The sequence below is a fragment of the Ictidomys tridecemlineatus genome, chromosome 3 (assembly GCF_052094955.1).
Source record: "Ictidomys tridecemlineatus isolate mIctTri1 chromosome 3, mIctTri1.hap1, whole genome shotgun sequence".
Taxonomy (NCBI): Eukaryota; Metazoa; Chordata; class Mammalia; order Rodentia; family Sciuridae; genus Ictidomys; species Ictidomys tridecemlineatus.
In genome coordinates, this window is record NC_135479.1 from 34751461 (window position 1) to 34776761 (window position 25301).

At 32.1% G+C, this 25301-nt stretch overlaps 1 protein-coding gene across 9 annotated transcripts in view; it reads right to left on the bottom strand.

The window, feature by feature from the left end:
* Positions 1–25301, bottom strand: part of Bcas3 (BCAS3 microtubule associated cell migration factor) — a 573169-nt gene that overhangs the window by 413704 nt on the left and 134164 nt on the right. For all 9 annotated transcript variants that reach the window (XM_005321544.5, XM_078042365.1, XM_040269079.2 and 6 more), the window contains 3 exons: positions 22956–23063; positions 13063–13139; positions 557–633 (listed from right to left, as the gene is read on the bottom strand). In XM_005321544.5, coding sequence (XP_005321601.2) covers positions 557–633; positions 13063–13139; positions 22956–23063 — 262 coding nt within the window. The remainder of the gene's footprint in view (positions 1–556; positions 634–13062; positions 13140–22955; positions 23064–25301) is intronic.

A 25301-nucleotide genomic window follows, 5' to 3' on the forward strand; every position in this document is an offset into this window, starting at 1 on the left:
CATAAATAAAACTTACTCTATAAGTTAATATCTTCCTTTACTATGAAAGTTTGGTAAGTAAACTTGATAAATAACTGGAAAATTCAATAAAATATGAGCCTGTGTGATTTAATTACTAAAGCAAATGGCTGCACCCTTGTTTAGATCTAGTCGTGGATGTCTAAGGTCAATTAAATTGTTCTATGCCCTGTTTCCAATATAACAAAGTTGGTACTTTCCAATATAACAATGTTATAATGGAAACAGGGCATCTCCTGACTTCTAGCTTTACAGAAATGGCTATCTTTTCACTACTACTATGGGAATATCAATGCTGTGTTTTATTAATATGGTAAAGTTCTTTAAATAGAAATAAGCCTAAAAAATAAGGATTGTACTGAGTTTTGGTTTAATGACACTTTCAAACATGTATGAATTGTTAAAAGAGCCCAATTATTGATTGCACAATCAAAATAAATATTTGTTATTGTTAATCACCAACAGGGCATATATAATATAGAAAATTCTTAAAACATTTGGTCTACTACATATTACTCAAACATGGGCCATGTCTTACCTTGTTTTCTGCATAAGCAAGCCAGCGACTCCCAAGAGCAATAGGATTCATATTTGGCCCAGGGCAAGGATAACAACCTGAGAATTTCAAATGGCAGTATTGAGAAATTTCTTAGTAATTTAAATGTTGATGTATCATATGTTGGTACTAGAAAGACAGAAAATTAAATGCTTATATTTTTTTCAAGTCTCATAAATCCCCATAATACTAGTCATTACTTTAAAAGCTAAATGAGGTGCATTTTTCCTCTACTTAGTTTCCTTTTGGGATTGACTCTATCCCATTAGAGAAACAAATCTAGGAAAACCGTTAATTATTCTTTTGCAATAACTGTTATTCTTGAATAAGAAAATAAAGTTTAGAGAGAGACCCCTCAAAAGTTCCCACGTTCTTCATCAATCAATGAAAAAATTTAGAAAAGGAACGAGAAAGCTAAGAATGGGTTCTGGAAGTTAAGGGCAAAAGAAAAATAAGACTATCAAAATACACCAAGAGAAATGTTGATACCAGGTGGTGGAAAAAAAAAAAGGACAGATACTAAGGTAGGGGGACAATGAGGACAAGGAACCCCCAAAGGGTATCTCATAAAAAATATTGGGGAGATGCTGGGGTTGTGGCTCAGTGGTAGAGCACTTGCCTTGCATGTGTGTGACACTGGGTTTGATCCTCAGCACTGCATATAAGCAAATATAAATAAATAGTGGTCCATCAACAACCAAAAACATTTTTTTAAATGTTGGGGAACTATAAAATATTATGTATCTACATTAAGCATTAATTTCTTTCTACTTCCACTACCAGTCAGTAATAAGAGTAGATTGTTGCATGACATATATTTATTGTTGATTCATTTTCTATCTTCTTGTAATTTGATCAGAGGGATACATAAAATCAAGGATTTGTGTCCCTTCTGTTCAACTCTGAGTCTCCCCTTTCTTGAATATTATCTGACAGCAATTACTAAATAAAGGTCTGAACAAATTTAAAAATGCACTGAAACTAATCAAAGCATATTTATAAGGTATTAACAAAACAGTACTCTTTAAAGAATTTTTTTTCAAATATCCAAATAGTAGGCTTGGCTAAGTTACAGATCTTAATTTAAAGCCATTTTTAATAGAAATCCTTCTTTAGTATATATTACATGCTTCCCTAAATTCAGAAAGCCCTTCAAGAAACATGGCATCATTCTAACTATGCTACTATTCCTATACTCCCAAGCATTGAAGAAGCCCACTTTCCTATCATTTCCACTAGAGTACAGTTTTCAGCTGGGTTCCCTAAACTGTCATACAATTTCTAATTTTTATTTGTTAAAGAAGACAATGAATTTACAAAGAAGAAAATGACTCTTAGAGAAAGCCTATATGTCATATAAAACAAAACCTTTTGTCTTGTTCAAAAAAATTATCTGCATATGGTTTAAAGGAATGTTTGTGATGGTTTGGGTTTCTGGAAAACCGATCTGTGAGTAACTGTGATATTACTATATTCAGTGACTGCCTGTTCTGGTGGTATACAGAGGAAAAAGACACTGAAAGTACAAAGACAACACAACCTAATATATATTCTCTAATATTTATTGTGTAGTATTTACATAATGGATTTGGCTCCCAATGAGTAAACTAATAGTATTGATAAAAAATTATAAATGAGTGTATATTCCACTGAAATTAGCAGAGTTAGAGAAATTAAATTCCTTTTTACTTTCCATCAGGAAAAACAAAACCAAATATCCATGAATGGTGGCATCACATTAGAGGTATCTAATCACATAACTAGCTGTTCAGAAGTCAACATAATCTAACTTTCAATCAATTCTGGTAACTACTTCAACCATTACTTAATGCTATTAAGTGTAGTTTTTTATTAATACTAAAGGATTATAAGAGAAAACAGTTTATGATTTATTCCACTTTTTCTGAGTCCATGTTTTTAGAAAGTCAGTGGACCTCAAGAATTATAGTGTATTAGAATGAAAACAAATTGTTTTTCTGCTCACTGAAACAATATTTTATAGCTGGGATCAGCAGAACATCAGCCACTCAGCACTATCCCAACTTTATAAGCATGACTCCAATAAAGATTAACCTTTGCCTCCAACTAAACTTTGAAAACAAGTGAAGGGGGAGGAAAGATGTAACCTCTGTAAGAATAGGACTAATTCTAACATGCTTACAATGTCATTGAACTAGATAAGAAAGAGCTGGGTGTTAAAAATATTTGGGTTTCCCAATTTAAACAAAGAGAAAATTCAAGAAGGGCACACGAAATGAAGAATATTCCATAAACAAAGTTGTAATTAAGAAGGCACATGAGAGTGATACAAATTTACATGGTACCCTCCCAGAAAGTTGGTCCTAATGGAGAGGTAGGTTGAGCCCCTTTCAAAAAGGAAGGTTTAGCTACTCTCCAAGACACTCTACCTTATTTGTTGGCCAAATAAAAACTTCAGATTTTTTTTAAAATACCCAGGCACCTACATTTACAATGAAGTGACTTTTGATAAAGGAACCAAGGTAAGTTATTGGTGAAAAGATATTCCATTCAACAAATGATGCTTGGACAACTGGATATCTACATGCAAATAAAGTTGAACCCTTACCTAATATAAAATTAATTTGAAATGAATAAAAGACATAAATGTTAAACTAAAATGATTAAACTCTTAGAAAAAATAAATAAATCTTCATGACCTGACAATTATTTCTTATATCTAACAACAAAACTACTAGAGGTAAAAGAATAAATAAGCGCAGACTTCAAAACTAAAACTTTTGTGTTTCAAAAGACAAAATCAAGAAAGTGAAAAGACAAAATGGGGAAACACTTTTGCAAATCATATATCTCATAAGTGACTTGCTTTCAGAATATAAAAAGAACTATTACAATTCAATGTTGAAAAGACAAACTCAAATTTTAAAAAGGACAAAGATATACAAATGGCAAATAAATACATGAAAAGTTTTCAACATCATTAGCTAAGAGGGGAAAGCACACAATCGAAAAAGTTTGTAACCAAATAGTCAACCCAAGAGAACTAAAAACATATGTCCATACAAAAACTTGTACACTAATGTTCATATAAGTGTAAGCCAGAGTCCAAACTTATAAACAAACTAAATGTCTTTCAAATGATGACTAGATGTGATATTCCATACAATGTAATATTATTTCACAATGAGAAGAAATAAGGATAGATGTCACAAAATGAACACTAATTTCATCTGTGGTCAGGGAAACACACCAGTCACAAAGGATCACAGATTGTATTGACATAGAGAAAATACTATGAACACCATCCTGGAAAAACTCACCAACACACAAAAGACTAATCATCACATGAGATTCATTTCACTATCATACAGCTGATAATGGGACTTTTTAGGTTTCATTAGCTTTGAGATAACTTCTGCTTTATTTTTAGTTTTTTATATATATGAAACACATCATCAACTTCAAAGTACTGCCATTGTAAGACTCAATGGGTGGGAATTATTTGCAGAGAATGGAAAAGTAGCAACTTAGTTCATTGCACATATATTCACTGAGTATCTAATATGCACTGGGGACTTAGTAAAGCTCTGAAAATATCATAGCATCCTTGTCTACCTTGTGCAGAATCCAAAAGCACAAGTTTAACTTTTAACTAAAACTGGGCTTAGATCTCATATGACTCTACCAAGCCCTTATGTAAATGTTACAAACTTCTTTCTTTTTAAAATATTTTAATTAGTGCATAATAACTACATAGAATAGTGGGGTTCACTGTGACTTATTCATATGTGCACATAATTTGCTCCAATTCATCTGCCAGTGCTTCCCCTTTCCTTCTTATTCCCCTTCCTCTACTCTTTGAGTCTTCCTTCTATTTATTTACATGCACTTTTTTTTCATTGGTGCATTAGAATTACCCATAAAAGCAAGATTCATAGTAGTACAGTGATATGTGCATATAACATAATTTGGTTGAATTTACTCCCAAGTTCTTCTCCTTTTCCTCCCTTCCTCCTTCATCCCCGACCTTCCTCTGCTAATTTCCCTTCTATTTTCATGAGATCCCTTTTTTAAATTCTTGTTCTTTTTCTCTCTCTAGCTTCTGCATTTGAGGGAAAATGTTCAACCCCTGACTTTCTTGTTCTGGCTTATGTCATTTAGCAAGATTTTCTTGAGTTCCAACCATTTATCCACAAATTATATGATTTCATTTTTCTCTATCATTAAGTCTAATTGTGTATATATGCTTCTTTTTTTTTTTTTTTTTACTCTGTTCATCTCTTGACCAACACTGAGCCTGGTTCCATGACTTGGCTAGTGTGAACTGCACTGCTTTAAATATTGGAATGCATGTATTACTATAGAATGCTGATTTCAGTTCTTTTGGATAAATACCAAAGAGTAGAATAGTTAGGTCAAATGGCAATTCCACTTCTAGTCACAAATATTGTTTCTTTTTTTTTTCTTTTTTTAAAATATTTTCTTTAGTTGTTGATGGACCTTCATTTTTTTCAATTATTTATATGTGATGCTGAGAATCAAACCCAGTGCCTCACACATGCTAGGCAAGTGCTCTACTACTGAGCCCCAGCCCCAGCCCCCATTGTTTCTTAATATAAAAAGTAAAGCTGCTCTTTCCAAAATTAAGACTTATAAAGCTCTGAAAATATCATGGGGACTTAAGGTCCTTTAAATTCATTTGTTTTGTTCCATTGTTATTCATCATTAACATAAATGAAAAACACACATACTAACACTAATACCATTAAGAATATAAAAAGTAATTTTTCCTCCTTAAAGTAAAGAGGTCAGTGGAAAGAGAATGCTTAGTGAACAATATTTTTCAATTTTTAAAATTGAAAATCTTTATTTAACTCATGATAAGTCGTGTTTTATTTATTTATTATGAACTCAAATATTTATACAATTACTATTAGATCATATATTCTTTCTTTTTAACAGTTTATATTCTTAAAATACATAATCTAAATAAAATAAGATGTTCTATTTAAAATTCAGTTTCCTTTTAAGAAGATTTCTGTGAACTTCAATAGCTAAACTGTGGAACCAATCTAGATGCCCATCAGTTAATGAATGGATAAAGAAAATGTGGTATACACACACACACACACACACACACACACACACAATGGAATACTATTCCGCACTAAAAGAGAATAAAATCATGGCATTTGTGGGTAAATGGATGGAACTGGAGAATATAATGCTAAGTGAAGTTAGCCAATCCCGAAAAACCAAATGCCGAAATGTTTTCTCTGATATAAGGAGGCTGATTCATAATGCGGTTGCAGGGAGCATGGGAGGATTCGATGCACTCTAAATAGAGCAAAGGGGAGGGAAGCTGGGGGGGAAATGGGGTTAGGAAAGATGGTGGAATGAGATGAACACCATTACCTTAAGGACATGTATGAAGACATGAATGATGTGACTCTACTTTGTGTACAACCAGAGATATGAAAAATTGTGCTCTATATGTATAATATGAATTGTAATGCATTCTGCTGTCATATAAAACAAATCAGAATAAAAAAGATTTCTATGAACTTAATATTTGAATATAATGTTTCTTTTCCTACTAGTTCTTTTTAGTTACACATGACAATAGAATACATTTTTATATGATTACACAAGCATAAAATATATCTTATTCTAATTAGGAACCCATTCTTATGGATACACACTATGGTGAAATTCACTGCAGTGTATTCATACATGTACATAGGAAAATTATGTCATATTCATTCCACTGTCTCCTTCTCCTATCCCCGATCTCTTCCCTTCATTCCCCTTTTCTGATCTATTGAACTTCTATCCTCCCCCAGGCTTATGGTGGGTTAGCTTTCACATATCAGAGAAACATTCAACCTTTGCTTTGGGGGAATTGGCTTATTTCACTTAGCATGATAGTCTCCAGTTCCATCCATTTACTGGAAAATGTCATAAAGTTATTCTTCTTAATGGCTGAGTAATACTCCATTGTATATATATATACAACATTTTCTTTATCCATTCATATATTGAATGGCACCTAGGTTGGCTCCACAGCTTAGCTGTTATGAATTGAGCTGCTGTAAACATTGATGTGGCTGTATCATTGTAGTATGTTGATTTAAAATCCTTTGGATATACACTGAGGAGTTGGATAGTTGGATCAACTGGTGGTATCATTCCTAGTTTTCTGAGGAATCTCCATACTGCTTTCCAGAGTGGTTGCACCAATCTGCAATCCCACCAACAATGTATGAGTGTCCCTTTTCCCCATATTCTCACAAACATTTATTGCTGCTTATATTCTTGATAATTGCCATTCTGAATGGAGTTAGATGAAATTTCAGTATAGTTTTAATTTGTATTTTTCTAAATGATAGAGATGTTTAACATTTTTTCATGTATTTGCTGATGATTCATATTTCTTCTTTTGACAAGCGTCTATTCAAACCCTTTTGCCTAGTATGAAAAATTGTGCTGTATGTGTGTAATAAGAATTGTAATGCATTCCGGTGTCATTTTTTTTAAAAAAAATCAATTAAAAAAATTTTTTTAAAAACCCTTTTGCCCATTTTTTGATTGGGTTATTTGGGTTTTTTGGTATTAAGTTTTTTGAGTTCTTTATATGTTCTGGAAATTAATGCTCTGAGATGCAGGTGGCAAAGATTTTCTCCCATTGTATAGGCTCTCTCTTCCCAGTCTTGATTGTTTCTTGATAGTAAGGCCATTTTAACAATATTAATTCTGCCAATCCAAAGCCATTGGAGGTCTTTCCATCTTCTAAGATCTTCCTCAATTTCCTTAGCATTCTGTAATTTTTGATGTAGAGGTCCTTCGCCACTTTTGTTAGATTGATTTCTAAGTATTTTGTTGGTTTGGTTTTTTTGTTTTGTTTTGTTTGAGGTTATTGTAAATGGGATAGTTTTCCTAATTTCACTTTCAGCTGATTCATCATTAGAGTATAAAAACACAATTGATTTATGGGTATAAATTTTGTACCCTGCTACTTTGCTGAGTTAATTTATGAGTTCTAGAAGTTTTCTGGTACAGATTTTTTGGGTCTTCTAAATATAGAATCATGTCATTGGCAAACAGAGAGAGTTTGAGCTCTCCTTTTCTTATTTTTATTACTTTAGTTTCTTTCTTTTGCCAAATTTCTCAAGCTAGAGTTTCAAGGATTATGTTGAATAGAAGTGATGAAGTGGGTATCCCTGTCTTGCTCCTATTTTTAGAAGGAATTCTTTCATTTTTTTCCTCCATTTAAAATGATGTTGACCTTGAATCTGTCATATATAGCTTTTACAATGTTGAGGTATATTTCTTGTATCCCTATTTTTTCTAGTGTTTTAAATATGAATGTATGCTATATTTTGTCAAATGCTTTTTCTGCATTGAGATAATCATGTGATTCTTTTAAGTATATTTTTGTGATGAATTATATTTATTGATTACTGTTTGTTAAACATGCATCCCTGTGGTGAACCCACTTGATCATGGTGCACTATCTTTTTACTGTGTTTTTGTATGTGATGTGCCATATTTTATTAAGAATTTCTGCATCTGGGATGGGGTGTAGCTCAATGGTAGAGCACCTGCCTTGCATGTGTGGGGCACTGGGTTCAATCCTCAGCACCACATAAAGATAAATAAATAAAGATATTGTGTTTATCTACAACTAAAATTTTTTTTAAATAAGAATTTCTTCATCTATGTTTATCAAGGATATTGGTCTGAAATTTTCTTTCCGTGATGTGTCTCGCTGGTTTTGGTATCAGAATGATATTAGCTTCACAGAATGAGTTTGGAAGAGTTCCCACCTCTTCTATTTCATGGAATAATTTGAGGAGGATTGATACTAGTTTTTCTTTAAAGGTCTAGTAGAACTCAGTTGGGAAGCCAGTCTGGTTGTGGACTTTTCTTTGTTGGTAGGTTTTTGATGGCTTTTTCATTACTTGAAATTGATTTGTTTAAATTTTCATTTTTCTTATCTTTTTGTGTGTGTGGTTTTTGGGGGGCGGTAATGGAGACTGTACCCAGGGGTTCTCTATCACTTAGTTACACACCTAGTTCTTTTATTTTTTATTTTAAATCAGTGTCTCACCAAATTTCTGAGGCTGGACTCAAACTTATGATCCACCTGCTTCAGCCTTCTGAATCGTGGAGATTACAGGTGTGTATCATGAGGACTGGAATTACTGGACATTCTAATCTCCCTGGAGATTTTTTTAGTACACTTCAAATGACTACTAATGACATCTATCAATCTTTGTCTTTTGTTTTCCTAATCATACCTGGGTTTCAGATTTCCACATCAGACAGCTGCTCAAGGCCAATTTTCTGTGCATACAAATACAAGAGTGTAACCTTTCTCATCACATTGGATACCTTCTCAACAGTTCCCCATTGGCTCTCTTTACCTGGTCCATCCACACTTTGGCACAAATTCCCATGATGCTTGCTCTGATGGACACATCCTATCAGTACTTCATTACAGTACCTTCATTGTATTCTTACATAACTAAGGTAGTCAACTGAGAATGTATTGTACAAGAGATATTCAGACTATTTTAGCAGTCTGAAATGCTTGCATGATCAAAATAACATCCTCATTAAATGGAGATCTTGTCTTTCTACATGGGGTGTACTCTTGCCTCTTTAAAAACAGAGTACTAATCCATGGAGAAATGGCAGATGAGCTACCACAAAAACTATCTCACTGTGCCATAACACCAGCTCCCCTGTCTCCAGTATCTAGAAAACTAGTTTATACTCATGGGATAACATAAACCCAAATACACAGAAATGTATGTAACCTGTATTGAGTTTCAGTCTGGGTAAAGAGATGGGAGGGGAGGGCTCTGATGCAGAAATTGGAGAAAAAATATATGCTTCTTCCAAGTTACAAAGTGGCACCCTCTATTTCTTGATTTTAAAATTCTGTTCATATGGTATTTGGTTCTAACATTGACCAAAAATCATTTGACACAAAGCTGTAATACAAAGAAAATCAACTAAATCTCCATTCAAATATTTGCTGAATATCCTCAACCTAAAATCACATGCATAAATTTGATTCTTAGGACTAAGAATAATCACACATTCTAATGGAAGTGTGAAATAAGATATATCATTATTAATTGTAAGAGTATTTGCAAAAGTGAGATTTGAGAAGACTAAAGTGAAATTCTATAATAAATACTATTTAGAATATAAGTAGAAAAATCACCAACTTTGGTTGTTGTTGCTTTTTGAACTCTTTTTTTTTTCCTTAGTAAGGTATGTAATATAGCATACTATTAAGCAACAGTTTAGATTTTATGCAATCCACACTAAATATTGACATTAAGGTATCAACAAGAGCCAAAATTCAAATAGTACTCTGAGAGAATAAGTGAGAATACTCATGGATCAGAAATAACTGAAAATTCATTACTAGGGACCACAAGCCATCAACTAGGATCTCTTTAGAAACTGTATGCCTCTAATAAAGTATTTGACTGTACAACCAGTAATACTGTTGATGCTTCCATATCTCTTCCTTCCAATGATGAACAATTCACAAAATAAGATAGAGACTAATAATTTAGCAATGTTTGCTTCAACTATTTATTGGGTTCTAGCAATGCAAGTTGAAGCATTTAGGAATATATCACAAAGATGTCTCAAAAAAAAAACACTGAGAAAAAGAGAAAGCAAAAAAGGCATTAAGAAAAAGTGCTGGGCCTGGGGCAATAGCTCAGCGATAAGAGCGCTTGCCTAGCACATGTGAGGCCCTGGGTTCAATCCTCAGCACCACATACAAATGAATAAATAGAATAAAGGTATTTTTTAAAAATTCCTTCCTTAAAAAAAAAAAGAAAGAAAGAAAAAGTGCTAACAAACCCTAATATTGGTAGAAACAAATTTCACTCATGTAGAGGACAATGTGTAGATAGATTATCAGCTACACATACATTTCATCCAAAATATTATTTGATCATAAAATTCTATCATTATGTAATGTTGTCAAGATTTGTCAATAAAACAGTATTATGAAAGTTATATTTCCATTTTAAAGTATTAGAATTATTATAGACCTTTGTGTCCTTCCAGCCTAATTACAATATAGCATATATACACAATGGAGTTTTAATATCAATAAAAAATAATGAAATTATGCCATTTGCTGGATGGAATTTGGGACATTATATCAAGCAAAATAAGACAAACTCAGAAAGTCAAGAGCTATATTCTTTCATATGTAGAAGCTAGAGAGGAAAAATAAAATATGCTGGGGGTGCATCTCATGAGATGAACAGAGTAGAAGAAGGAACAAGGTTGTCGGGGTAAGTACTAGGAGACAAAAGTAACCAAATTACATTATTCTTCTGTGTGTATGTACTAATATGTAACAAAGAATCCCACTATCATGTATAATTGTAATGCAATAATAATAAATATAACTATACTGCTAATACATAAATCTAGTTATTTTAAATTATTCTTTTATAATGAAGGTTTTTTCTTCTAAATTTCTAAATAGGACATTAAATGAATTACTGGAAATATATATATTTACTTGTTCACTTAAAACTATAATATAAATATGCTTTAAAAAATAAATACCCTCAAAAAAATAAAATATCTCCACCATTAACTTTCTTAACCTCTCATTAGTCACTATTAAAACTCATTTATATTCTGCCATTTAACAAAGAAGCTGACAGCTATTGACAAATGTAATATTTCAACACACAGTATAGTAGAATCTAACACTTAAATAGGGATTAAACTTCCAAATATATTTTGTAATTGAAACTACCTTTGTTAAAATAAATGACTTTGGATTTCTTCCCCAAATCTAACACTCACTTGAGGGCTCAAGATATTTTTATTTGTTAATAAACCAAAAATAATAAAAGAACAAAAGATAGCTCAGTGCTCCTGAAATACAGCTACAAATATAAGATACAGGTTATAAAATTAAAAATGGAACTTAGAAGGTTAAAATGGAATCACAACAGAGCTAACATTAGAAGCCTTGATGTCCATATCTCTGATTAACAATGAACAGCAAAAAACTACAGATAAAATGGAAAGACAAATACTCAGGAAAACTTCACAGCTGAATGTGGCTGAAATACTTCTCCTCTATTCTGATTCACTCATCTCTATCCCACCCAATGAGGAAAGAAACGTATAGAACTGATGTGGTTTTATTTCCCTAATTATTCTAATTATAATAAATAAGAATGTGTAACAGCTATATATGTCTGAGAAAAAGATTACAAGCCTGAGGTTATCCTATTCATGGTCAACAAAATGTTAAATAAGATATTATAATAAATTACTGTTTATACAGGATATCATGCAGTATATGATGTATGCAGTTATATATGATACATAATGTGGTAACTGCATCAAAGAAAATGCTTTTAAAGGCAAGGATAATATCTACTATTAGGAGTTTGATATAGAGTATTCAATAAATATTCATGTAAATCCATGTGATATTTCAGAAGTTTCAAACAACATAATTAGGATTCCTTGGGCATTTCAAAACTGAGATACATTAAAGTATTTCTTTAGGATATACATATCAGACAGTCTGGTAAAACTCAGCTGGAACTTTAACAGTCAGTTGTGAGTTTGAAACATAGAAGACAAAGAGAAAAACTACTGTTTTACTAGACTTCAGGGAAAAAGAGAAGATGAAAAATTCTGTCCCCAGACTGCCTCAGGATTCAAGACTACAACATTGGATCCTGCTGGATTTTTTAGCTGAACAGCCAGTCCTGCAAAACTCAACTCGCCAGCCCCTACAGTTCCATGAGCCAATTTCTTTATTTTTTAATATGTATTTTTTAGTTGTAGTTGGACACAATACCTTTATTTTACTTATTTATTTTTATGTGGTGCTGAGGATCGAACCCAGGGCCTCACATGTGCTAGGCGAGCGCTCTACTGCTAAGCCACAACTCCAGCCCCAAGCCAATTTCTTAAAATTAATTTCTCTCTCACTCTCCCTTCCCCTTCCTCCCTGCCAACACTCCTTCCCTCGCATTATAAAATTTCATATGCATAATTTCGTATGATACAAAATATACTAATTTTGTGTTTGAGCACATTGTGGGGAACTAAATTCTATGCTTACTTCTGAACTTTTAGACTGTTCTAGAGGTGATGAGGATGGAACAAAGATGGGGAGAAAGAAAGGCTAAAACACTCAAATACCTCGAAAAATGAACAGCTATATGAAATTAATCACAACTTTTCAAGGAAAGTATTTAAGGGGAAACTAAGACAATGAAGAACAAATATGATGAACCCATGTTGCCAAAGTGAACTTACATACCATACAATTATTCTACCGAATAAAGATATCCACAAAATCACAGAAGATCATAAGTAAAAACAGATGAAATAATGATAATACGATTACATTTAGTTTGCTGACTGTATCAAGTAAGCAGTATAAACTCAAATGCATATGACAGGAAATAAAATTATTTGGTACATACTTGTGACAAAAAATTTTTTTGTGAAAGTACAGCTATCAAAGGCAGCGATTTTCTCCTGCAAGACTACGACGAGGATCCTAAAATTAGGGGGGAAAAAAAGGTGAAGGTGAAATTCTACGAATTGAATCATAAGTTACATTTCCTATAAATATTTCCTAGCAATATCTACCTCTAAAATCTAAAAATAAAAATGATGAAATCTTTTATAAGATAGAGATTACCACAAAAAAAAAGCCTGAAGGAAAACTACCACCTCAAAAAATGTTTTTCATTTTTTCATTCATTTTAAATCAGATAAATCAACATTAAGAATGGATAATATCAATAAACTGTTAGCCATTTACTAAAAGTGCTTTTCCACTGATGTTTCAGAGTCATGGAATTAAACATAAAATGGATTTATGTAATCTATCACTTAAAATGATTGCTGCATTACCAACATAACTCACACACAAAGAAATATAAGACAATTACATGTGGTGTAAATAAGTCATTTCTGAGTGACTCAATATATTAAAATTCAAATGAGAATCTGTATAAATAGTATTTTTCACAGATACTAAGATTTATAAATAACCAGGAAAACAATTTATATTGAAATATATTTTCAAAATGTAATTTCTAAATACATCTGAATATGACTATTCCTCATAAGCTATTAATAGGAACCACCACGTTTTAATAATTATTTCAAAAAATGTAATAAATGATTGTAATTATTATAAAATATTTAACATTAATTTTTTCCTAATGGGAATAGGTAAATCTAAACAACACATGCTGATACTTGAATGGAAAAATGGGGGGGGAGAGAATAGTAAAATGCTGCTCTATTAATTTTGTTCACATGCTAAAAGAGAACAGTCTCATTTCTGATGCAGAACTATTCTAATAAGTAATTACTGTTGTTCCTTGTAATTTTTTTCAGCTGGATTTGTTTAAAACTTTTCTAATTTTCTAATTTTTAATGAGCTGTTTGTTGTTAATGATAATATATGTACACTTTGTATATTCAAAAAGCAAAGAAAATAACCCTATTAAAGAAATAATATGAAGTTTTAGAAATACCCAATAGTAAACTACACTTCTGTTCTGTTACTACAAGATTGCCCAAAACCTTCTCACTTACACACTGAGTCAGCACAACACCCTCAACATCTTTGTAAAAGAAAAGGCATTTTCACATGTAAATATTATTTACCAAGATCAACACTCATACTTTAAATACAATAGTTGTCATAAAAGTATCAAATAACAAAACAGAAATGAAAATATTCACCATTGTTAAGAGTCAACAGAACAAATGAGGTTTGGGCATATATCTATTTATGTATGTGTATGTATGGATAAGTGTGTGTATACTAGCAAACTATTCTCTATTCCTTTGTTTTGTTTTTGTTGTTGTGCTGAGGATAGAACCAAGGGCCTCCCAAAAACCAAGTATTTGCTCTACTACTAAAGCTACATTTATAGTCCTTCATAATTTCTTTTAAATACACAGAATATTTAAAAGTAGGTGATTGTCAGACTGGATAATGATCAAGTTAAATATGTCAAGCCAAGACATTGAAAAAACACAAGTAGTTTAAAACTATAAAATGGAAAAATACATACCATGTAAATTGTAATCATAAGAGTTGGAATGGATAAATGATTACAAGATAAAATAAACATTAAGAACAGAAATATCAGAAGTCACAAAGGATAGTTCATAAAGATGAAAGGATCACAAAGCAAGAAAATAAAACATAATAATCATAAATTTATGTGTACCCAATAACAGAAATTCAGAAGATTTAAGGAAGAAAGTAACAATCATATGCAAGTAAACCCTGAAAAAAAATCAAAGAAACACAAGAAAATTGCAGATCAACCACCCTCATCAATATAGATGCAAAAATAAAATTCAAAAGCATATAAAAAGAATTTTAGATAACACCACCAAAGTTTCATTCAAAGATTCAAGAATGGTTTTAACATTAGGAAATCAACCAAAATAATTTACTCTTTTAACAGATCAAAAATAAACATACAATCATCTTAATAAGGACTTTGCTAAATTTAATACCAAATTAACAAAGACAAAACTGTCAGCAAAGTAGAAAAAGAACTTCCTACAATGATAAACAACATGCATTTCACGTCACTCTTAAGGGGCAAGGGAGGGACAGGTCATAGCTAGAAACAAAATTAGATACTTAGCTAGACTGATCAAAAAAAGAGAGCATTCACAACTTTGATATTGCTAGATATTTCACAGCCATTACATTGATAATAAATACTACAATTTTATTCCAATACTTAATACAACCTAATGAGAATTTTTTTTTCATTATTCATTCCATCTATTTAAGCAAGTATTCCATGAAGTAGCCTTGTTGAAAATGTGTAATATGTGTTAGATTTTAAATTGCCAAGTACGTTTGTCCCTGGGCTGTATTCCCAGGACTATGTTTTGTCTGTCTATTCTATCTTTTATTATTTTTTTTCTTTTTTTTATTGTTGGTTGTTCAAAACATTACATAGTTCTTGACATATCATATTTCACACTTTGATTCAAGTGGGTTATGAACTCCCATTTTTACCCCGTATACAGATTGCAGAATCACATCAGTTACATTTCCATTGATTTAAGTATTGCCATACTAGTGTCTGTTGTATTCTGCTGCCTTTCCTCTCCTCTACCATCCCCCCTGGAAAATTTTTTGAAACAAATAAGTTATCAAAACTAGTATCAGAAAGAATTTTAAAATCTGAAAAGACTTGTAAACATAAAGTAAATTGAATTTCTAACTGAAATTTTGCCTACAAATAAGTGGTATTACCTTTCATGTTCAGAGTTCCAATTCATCTAGCATTGATAGTTAAGTCGGACTTAAGACTTCTTTTTGTTGTTGTTCTATATGAATATGCAAACAAAACTGGTTGAAAAAACCTGAGCTAAAGGACACCTTTATGTCAAGTCATATTAAGTGTATGTCTAATCCCAGAGTCTGTTCCATTGCACTGGTATATTTCTCTTTCATCAACATCAAACCTGTAAAATTACTGTACTGATAGACAGTAATATAATTTTGGTCAAAAATAATATTGAAATAATAAACCTTTCATGCCATAAAAAGTGGTCTTTATTATTGGTTTATTTAGATTTTACTAAACCTCTCCAATTCAAAATTCTGTGATTACATGTTCTACACATCATTTATTTACTTTATTTGTAGAATTTTAATAGCTTTCGATGCTAAAAGATATGTTGATTTTTCAAATTTTCACACTGCATTTGTTCATTTCTGCATAAGCAAATACAATTTATTTCAACCAAGAATACTGCTAAACTATCAATACCAACAATAAGAGGCATGTCACCCTCACAAGGAAAGGATCTGTGGCTTTTTCTACTCATAAATGACCTGATCCTCCCCAAGAGTCTCAGTGCTCTCAAATCATTCTCTGAATAATATATTTCCCCTGACACACACACACACACACACACACACACACAAATTTAAAATACCACCTTATCACAAATTAAATTCCAAAATATATAAAGTTCTGGAGGTAACAATATTTTTTCCAATTTCAATTAAAAGGCAGAGTCGCAGCTCAAAAAGCAAAAGGAAAAAAATCGTAGGAGATGAAGTCAGAGAAGTAACAAAAAAAGCAAAGATACTAGATGTTCTTATAGGCCATGGGAAGGAAGCCAAGAGAGAGAATAGAATAGAAAGATGGAATATTCTGGCATAATTTTTAAAAGATAGATTCTGGCACTATATTAAGAACAGGTCACTATGGAGGCAAGCAAGTAACAATTTGAAAGCAGAGAACTTAAAGAATACCACAATAATCCAGGTAAAAGATAGTGGTTTAGAACAGAGTATAGCAATGGTTGTAGTGAGAAGCAATTAAGTTATTAATAAAATTGAAAGTGGAACTGAACAGGATTTGTCCATGGACTGCAATAAGGTAGCAAAGAAAAACAGAAGTTAAAAATGGACCAAGAAGTTGGGTGTGGTGACACAGGCCTATAATTCCAAACACTGGGAGGGTAAGGTAACATGATCCCAGGCTCAAAGCCAGCCTCAGCAACTTAGTGAGGCCCTAAGCAACTTAGTGATACCCTGTCTCAATAAAAAATAAAAGGGCTGGTGATGTAGTTCAGAGATAGAGTGCCTTTGGTTCAAAACCCAGTACAAAAAAAAAAAAAAAAAAAAGACCTAAATTTAAAAGCTAAATCTACAAAATTCTCACAAGAAAGAACCAGTGTGAATGCTCATAACCTTGGAGTAGAGAATGGTTTCTTATTCATTTACTATTGCATAACAATAGTAAATGCAACAAGGAAAAAACTGGAATTGGACATCACCACTATTAATAACTTTTGTGCCTGAAATGACACCACAAAGAAAGTGAACAGATAATCCACAGCATGTGAGAAAAGTTTGGCAAGTAATGCATTTGAATAATAACTTATCTAGAATGTACACAGACTTGTTCTTCAATTTAATAATAAAAAGACAAATAATCAAATTTTAAAATGGGCAAAGAATCAGAATAGATATTTCTGGAAGGAACAAATCAAATGGTAAATAAGCACATGAAATGATGCTAAATATCATTACTCATTAAGGAAACATGAAACAAAACTACAAAAAGATAGCACTTCACAACCACTAGACAATAAAAAAGCAATGAAGAGGGGCTGGGGTTGTAGCTCCATGATAGAGTGGTTGCCTAGTACATGTAAGGCACTGTATTCAATCCTCATTACCACAAACAAATACATCAGTAAAATAAAGGTGTTGTATTCAACTTAAAAAAAAAAATTTAAACAAAACAACAAAGAACATCTGCCTAGCATTTACAAGGTCCTGGGTAAAAATCCCAGCATCACTCAAAAATAATAGTAAGTGTTGGTGAGAAAGAAAGTAGAGAAAATGAAACGCTCACACATTGTTGGTAGAAATGTAAAATGATGCAGCCATGTTGGAAAACAGCTTAGCTGTTCCGCAAAAAGTTAAACTGCTAAATCTAAACACAAGAGAAATGAAAATATATGTTCAATTAAAAACCTATATAGGAAAATTCAAGGCAATATTCCCAAGAACATGAAAATAGAAACAACCCAAAAGTTTATCAGTTGATAAACTGATAACAAAATGTGGCATATTCATGCAAAATTCGGTCATAAAAAGGAATAAAATATTGATACATGTTCCTTGTAAAGGAACCTAAAAAACAATAAGGTATGTGAAGGAAGTCAGTCAGAAATATCACATATTGTATTTCATTTTCATAAAACATCCGGAACAGGGCTGGGGTTGTGACTCAGCGGTATAGTGCTTGCCTAGTACATGCAAGGCACTGGGTTCAATCATCAGCACCAAATAAAATTAAATGGATAAAATAAGGATATTGTGTTCAACTACAACTAAAAAAAATATTTTTTAAAAATTATCTGGGCTGGGGATGTGGCTCAAGCGGTAGCGCGTTCACCTGGCATGCGCAAGGCGCTGGGTTCAATCCTCAGCACCACATACAAATAAAATAAAGATGTTGTGTCCACCAAAAACTAAAAAATAAATATTAAAAAATTCTCTCCCTCCCCCTCCCTCCCTCCCCCCCCCTCTTAAAAAAAAATGTCCAGGACAGACATAATCACAGAAATATAAAATAAATTAGTGTTTAGACAGGCTAGGAAAAGGTAAAACAGGAAGTGACTACTGATGGGGATGTGGTGTCATGGTGTTTATTGATGGGAACTGCAAGACGAGTTCATACCAAAAAACCCATTAATATTGTTTACTTTATAAGGGTAGATTTTAAAGTATGTGAATTATACCACAAATTTTTTAAAGGCCCAAAGGATTTTGGCTGAAAGAATTGTCGTGTAGTTACCACTCATTAAAATGGAGACAATGGCAGGAAGAGTAGGTTAATAAGGTTTCCATCTCAGAAATATTACACTTGAGATTTCATCTAGATATCAAAACAGAGCTATAAAAATAGGCAATTAAAGATATAGATCTAGAGAGTACTATAACAGATCAGAGAGAAAATTATTGATCACCTGTAAATTAACTGTATTAAGGAAATGAAAATAAATAAGAGCTTCTGAAGAGGAAATACAGCTGAAAAGAGAGATTCAAAGATGACAGCAATCCAACATGTATCCATTGGTGAAGGAATTCAGTAAAGTTAGAGGGAAAAACAAGAGCATGATGTCCCAAAAGCCTAATGAGGATGTTGTATTTAAAAAGAAGAAATTTTGATCACAGATGAATACACAGGGATGAAATTAGTGCTGGATATAAAATAGCAAATTACTGAATATTTGGTTAATGAGTCCTGAACACATGGCAGTATGATGAGATCTGAAAACTGATCCATATAGGAACCTGAGAACCAACGTCAACTTGAAGAGAGCAATGTTATATTGAACGAAAGGGGGAAAGGAAAACTCTCAATCTGGGGAAATTGCAGTGGGTACCATAGAGAGAATGTGGAGTCATGAAGAAAAGATTTGGATGAGTACGTAAGATCAAATACACATGTAGAAATGATGCTACAAGGGAGGAACACAGGGAGTTCATTCACCAGAGAGGAAAAACACACGGACTATCTAGGTAGCAAGTAGGTAGCAGGGGTGAAGTGGAAGTTTTCTTCTGAGTTCTCCTGATTCTTCTGTGTGCCCTTGACTGAAATTCAGAATATTCATACTGTTCAGCTAGTCAGACTTTTCTAGGCGTCTCAGTGACATATTTGCCATGCTGTGATTGTTCTGAAGACACAGTGGCTCTAACTACCATGAATAGCCCAAAATAAAAATCAATCCCAAAAGTAAACAAAAAACATAAAAAAGAATATTCATACTGTTGTTCCCCACATTTAATGTGCTTTTTTATATCTCTAAATGTCATCAAGTTTTCTGCTTCATTTTTACTTTCAATCAATTATATTATGATGCGTCCAGGAATATTTTTCTTCTTATTTATCCTCTTTGGTGTTCCTAGTGATCATAAATACATAATTTTTTGTTCTTCATAAAATTTGGGTAATTTTTTGAAATTTCAAATAGACTTTTTCTCATACCCCTGTCTTCTTAAATCTTCTCATCTCATAGATCAATGGAGTTTGATAATGTTTCTCCATTTCTTTCCTCTCCTGTTCAACCTTATACACTTTCTACTGCTCCACCTGGAAGGTCTTATTTCTCAACTGAGATTTTCATTCACTATGATCACAAAGGTATACAAGGTATAATATGACTCAGGACATCAGGGAGATTAATCCTTTGGTTGGCTGAGTTCATAGTTGAAAATATTTTTGTTACAGGTGATTTAAATTTACTTTAATTTACTAATATAATTGATAAGTTTGATTTTAGCGCCCCTTCCTGATGTGAATGCTTTGCTTTTCAGGGAAGAGGATTATTTTTCCTTTCTGAGGATATTAATTTTGTTTGGTTCTTATCATCTGACTCCTATCTATAGCACTTTGCCTTTCTCTTTATTTTTCTCTTCTGCTATTTAATTTTAATCATGTCAGAAGTATTTGATATTTAGAGTCTATTCCACCATGAAAACACTTTCTTAGACCTGTACCTTAATCCAAATAAAAAGAAAAAAAGAAACCTCACTGCATTTTTTGACCTGATCTCTGAAGCTGCCCACCAACACTTTTACTTCATTGTAGTTACTTTAACTGAGTTATTGGGTTTACCCCCTATACTCTAGATTGGAGAAATTAAATCCTGATGACTGAAGTGTAGATTATCAAATAATAACACAATATTTTATACTATCCCTGATGCTTTATTTCAAAATTTATTAAAATCATTTAATTATTGACATTCTTCCCACAAATAAGCAGCATATACTCTACTCCCCCACCATCTACCCTCTCTCATCCCTTTATGGTACCAACATGGAGTCTCACCTTCTGCATCAGGTACACCTGCAAATGACAATCCTTTGGTTCACTTCTTTAAATAAAAGCCCTCATATACAATTACTCTCAATATGAAGGCTATGAATTTAGAAGACAAGTTATTAGAAACCTTCTTCTACACACCAAAAATACACTGGTGGGACAGGCTGGTAATAACTGCTAACTTTGGAAATGGTACATTTAGGCTGGTAAGGTTGGGGAGTAACCAACTGTCTCAGTCAGTGTTGCTACTCTGTTTCAGTTTCTAAATAAATGAATGTGATTAAGCCACACCTACCCTTATCATATTCATTTATTTAGAGACACTAATTGCCTATTACCCAATAAGAAGGAGTTTTTGTTCATGGCCACATCTGTTCCTTCCCATTTCCCAACCCCTACTGACTTTTTAGTGATTTCAAGTTCTAATGGTTCTAACACCCTCTGCTTCCAGGAAAAGAACCACAGTTTACCTATGACTTTTCTGCACAAATTCTTGCCATATTGTGTTGAATTCTACACTATCTGCCATATCACCTCTTGCATGAGCTCTTGAAAAAAATCCTATTAGTCTCATATTTGATATTTTAAGTTAATAGTATTCATTCTTGTAGAGTTATAAACAAAGCATGAGCTACAGGTTATACCTGCATTTATAGATTTAAATGCTTTTTGGAGAAGGATAAACTCAAATACAGGTGACTATATTTATCTCTGGAGAATAATAATTTCTTTTATTTATCTTGCAGAATTTCACCACACATATATTTTATTATTAATTTTTGAAAGAAATAAAATTAGTTTTGACTTCCTATTTATTTTAAACTGAGCAAATAATAAAAACAACTGTAGTTTTTTGTTTATTTTCTCTGGTTTCTAGCATATCCACAGATCTGTAATATGAGAAAACTGATCTAAAATCTTCTCTATACTACTTCTTAGAATGTATTAAAGTTCCTCTTTGGCTAAATAATGTGTAAATTACTTTAGGATGGCACGTGAAATAGTTTTGGGGGTTAAATATATTATCTACTGAAACTACCAATAATGATGTTATTTAATACTTCTATATGATTTTGTTTTCACTAACTTGATTTCTCAGGATATAATTACCTTATCCTGGCATAGTATACTGTTTCTTCTATTTCCTATAACTTTCATGTTTTGCACTTAAATTCAAATAGTTCTGTCATTAGTGATAATGCACATTTTCTTTACTATACATTTGTTGGGTATATCTTTTTGCACTATCTCATTAAAATCTAATCTGAGAATCTGGTTTCTCTTAAATTTATTGAAATGCCAAAAATATTTTGTTTGTTGTGCTTCATATGTTTCCTTTTGATGACAAGATTTATATCTTGCATCATTCTTGGTTAAAGACATTCATCATCCTAGGCCTTCAGTTTTCTCAAGTATAAAAGGAAAGTACTCAGTAATGAAAGATTACTATGTTCCTTTCTCCACTTATATTCTGTGGTTATAATCTGTCATTATCACCAAAGGTCAAGTAGAAGTTCAACCTAGATTTGAATATGTCCAATTTAATAAAATAAATCATAAAGAAGGAAAACCAACCCGGTGCATGTTTTAGCTCCATTATGTAGCATGAAGTATTTCTTACCTCCCAGAAAAATTATAGTTCAGTAAACACAGAGAAGTATACACATTGTATATATAAAAAGGTTGCTCAGAACATCTATGATGTCTCAGATACTTTCTATTCTTTTTCATTGTGTTTTTAAAATACTGGTTAAATCCCATTGCAATGAATTCATATTTCCCTCAAGGCTCAAGATAGAAGTCTGAAAATATTCAATTAAGGAATTTTAGAGCTATTTTATAGGACATAATTTTGAAGATATTTTCTTGATATTTTCAAAAATCTTCAATTCATGGAACTGGTAGTATTCTATATGCCCAGGATATAGATCATACCCGAATAAGAAACATGAAAAAATGCTTACCGCTTGTTGCAGTGGAGGTCATAAATAGGTGTTTTAAACTGAATGGACTTGACCATCTCTCCAGTACGAAGTGAATATAGATCCACACAACAATAAGGTGGGCTTGTCCTAAAAGAAGAAAAAAGTCATTATTTTTAAAAAGGAGAGCTGCCACAGTACTTGCCTAGCATGTGCAAGGCCCTAGTTTCAATCTCCTGCACCATAAAAATAAATAAATATATAATAAAAACATTTTAAAAAATACATTTTCCTAACATAATATTAATCCCTTATTAACATGCTACTAGTAAATAAATTCAAAATTTAAAAAAAACACTCATACCACATTCCTATAAACTTGAGAATGTACAAATTTGGGGAAAGGAAAAAAATCTATCATTCACCAAGTTGATACTGTACAGAAGAAAAAAAATATGATAATCTCATTAGATGCAGAAACTTAAGCTATAATTTTAAATACATTCACAATAAGAAATATTTCCTTAATCTGATAAGGGCACTAGACTTAAAACTGGTGAACAACACATACAACTATAAAATGCTAAGAGGAACTAGATAAGATCACTGTCATCACTTCAATTCAACATAGTACAGAAGGTTCTATGCATAAGAAAAGGAATTATTCCAAGGAAAAAAAAAATCATTATTTGCTGAAAACCTGACTGTTGGAAATTTATACTACAATTCTGTTAGTAGAAAAATATCCAGACAACACTACTCAGTAAGCACAAAATATTATAATTAATATGTGTATTTATCAAAGTCATCAGATACAAAGTTACTATAAAAATGTCACCCATATTTTTGTAAATTAAGAAAAACTAAGGGCTGGGGATGTGGCTCAGTGGTCAAGTGCTCATAAGTTCAATCCTCATACCAAAAAAAAAAGAAAAACTAGAGGCCATCTACGGTGACACACACTACTCAGGAGGTTGGGGCAGGAGGATCACAAGTTCAAAGCCAACCTCAGCAATTTAACAAGACATTAAGCAACTTAGTGAGACCTGGTCTCAAAAAATAAAAAGGGTTGGGGATGTGGCTCAGAATAAGGTGCCCTGGTAAAACCCCCCTCCAAAAAAAGATGGAAAACAGAACAAAATAGATATTTACCTTCCTCCACAAAATAAGGTATACAGATGGCTAACAGGTATATGAAAAATACTCCACACAACACTAATTGACAGAGAAATAAAAACAATAGTGAGCTATCACCTCACCCCAGTCAGAAAGGTTATTATCAAAAAGACTATAGAAAACAAGTGCTGGTGAGGATATAGACAAATGGGAAGCTTGTATGTTTATGGAAATATAAATTAGTAATGCCATTCATTAAGAAAACAGTATAGAGATTCATCAGAAAATTAACAATATCTACCATATGATCCACCAACTCTACCCCTTGATACATATCCCTTGGAAATAAAATCATTACATCTAAAAGACTAGTGTCTTTCCCATATTAATTGCAGCACTATTCAAAATACCTAAAAAATGAATATAACCTAAGTGTCCATCAACAGATTAATGAATAAAGAAAATATGGTATATACACACAATGAAATACTATTCATCTTCAAAAAAAATTACAAAATCCTGTCATTCATGACAACATGGATAGAACTAGAGGTCATTAGATTAAGTGAAATGATGAAGACACAGAATGCTCTCACTCATTTGTGGAATCTAGAAGAGTTGCTCTCATAGAAGTTGAGAGTACAGTGGTGGCTATCAGAGGCTGGAGAGCATAGTGGAAAAAGAAGGGTGTGGACAAAGTGGATAACAGGTATTAAGTTACAATTAGATAGGAGAATGGAATTCTGATTTGCCTCTGCACAGTAGGATGATCACAGATAATAATAATGTACATTTTAAATAGCTAAAAGAATGTATTTCAAAAGTTTTACCATAAAGAAATGAAGTCTTTGGGGAATAAATAAATATTGCACAATGTATACATGTATTGAGACAGCACACTATCCCATTAACATATATAATTCCAAAGCTTCTGGTTTGATTTAAAAATTAATTTAATCTAAAAATTTTTTAAAGACAGTAGAAAAAGAAGAACAAATTAAAAACCAATGATAATTGGATGAGGGATTTAATAAAAATTAAACAATTGATAAAATAAAATATGGGCAAGCAAAAGAAAGATAATGAAATTAAAGACTGGTCATTAAATTTTAAAAGAGCTAAGAGCTAACTCTAGACAAAATGTTGAAAAATAAATAAATACAAGAAATATAAAGAAAGAAGTAGGAAATATTCAGATGACACAAACAAATCCCTTAACATGCAAAATTATCAAGAGTCCTAAAATAAACTCACATTTGCATGGCCAATTTA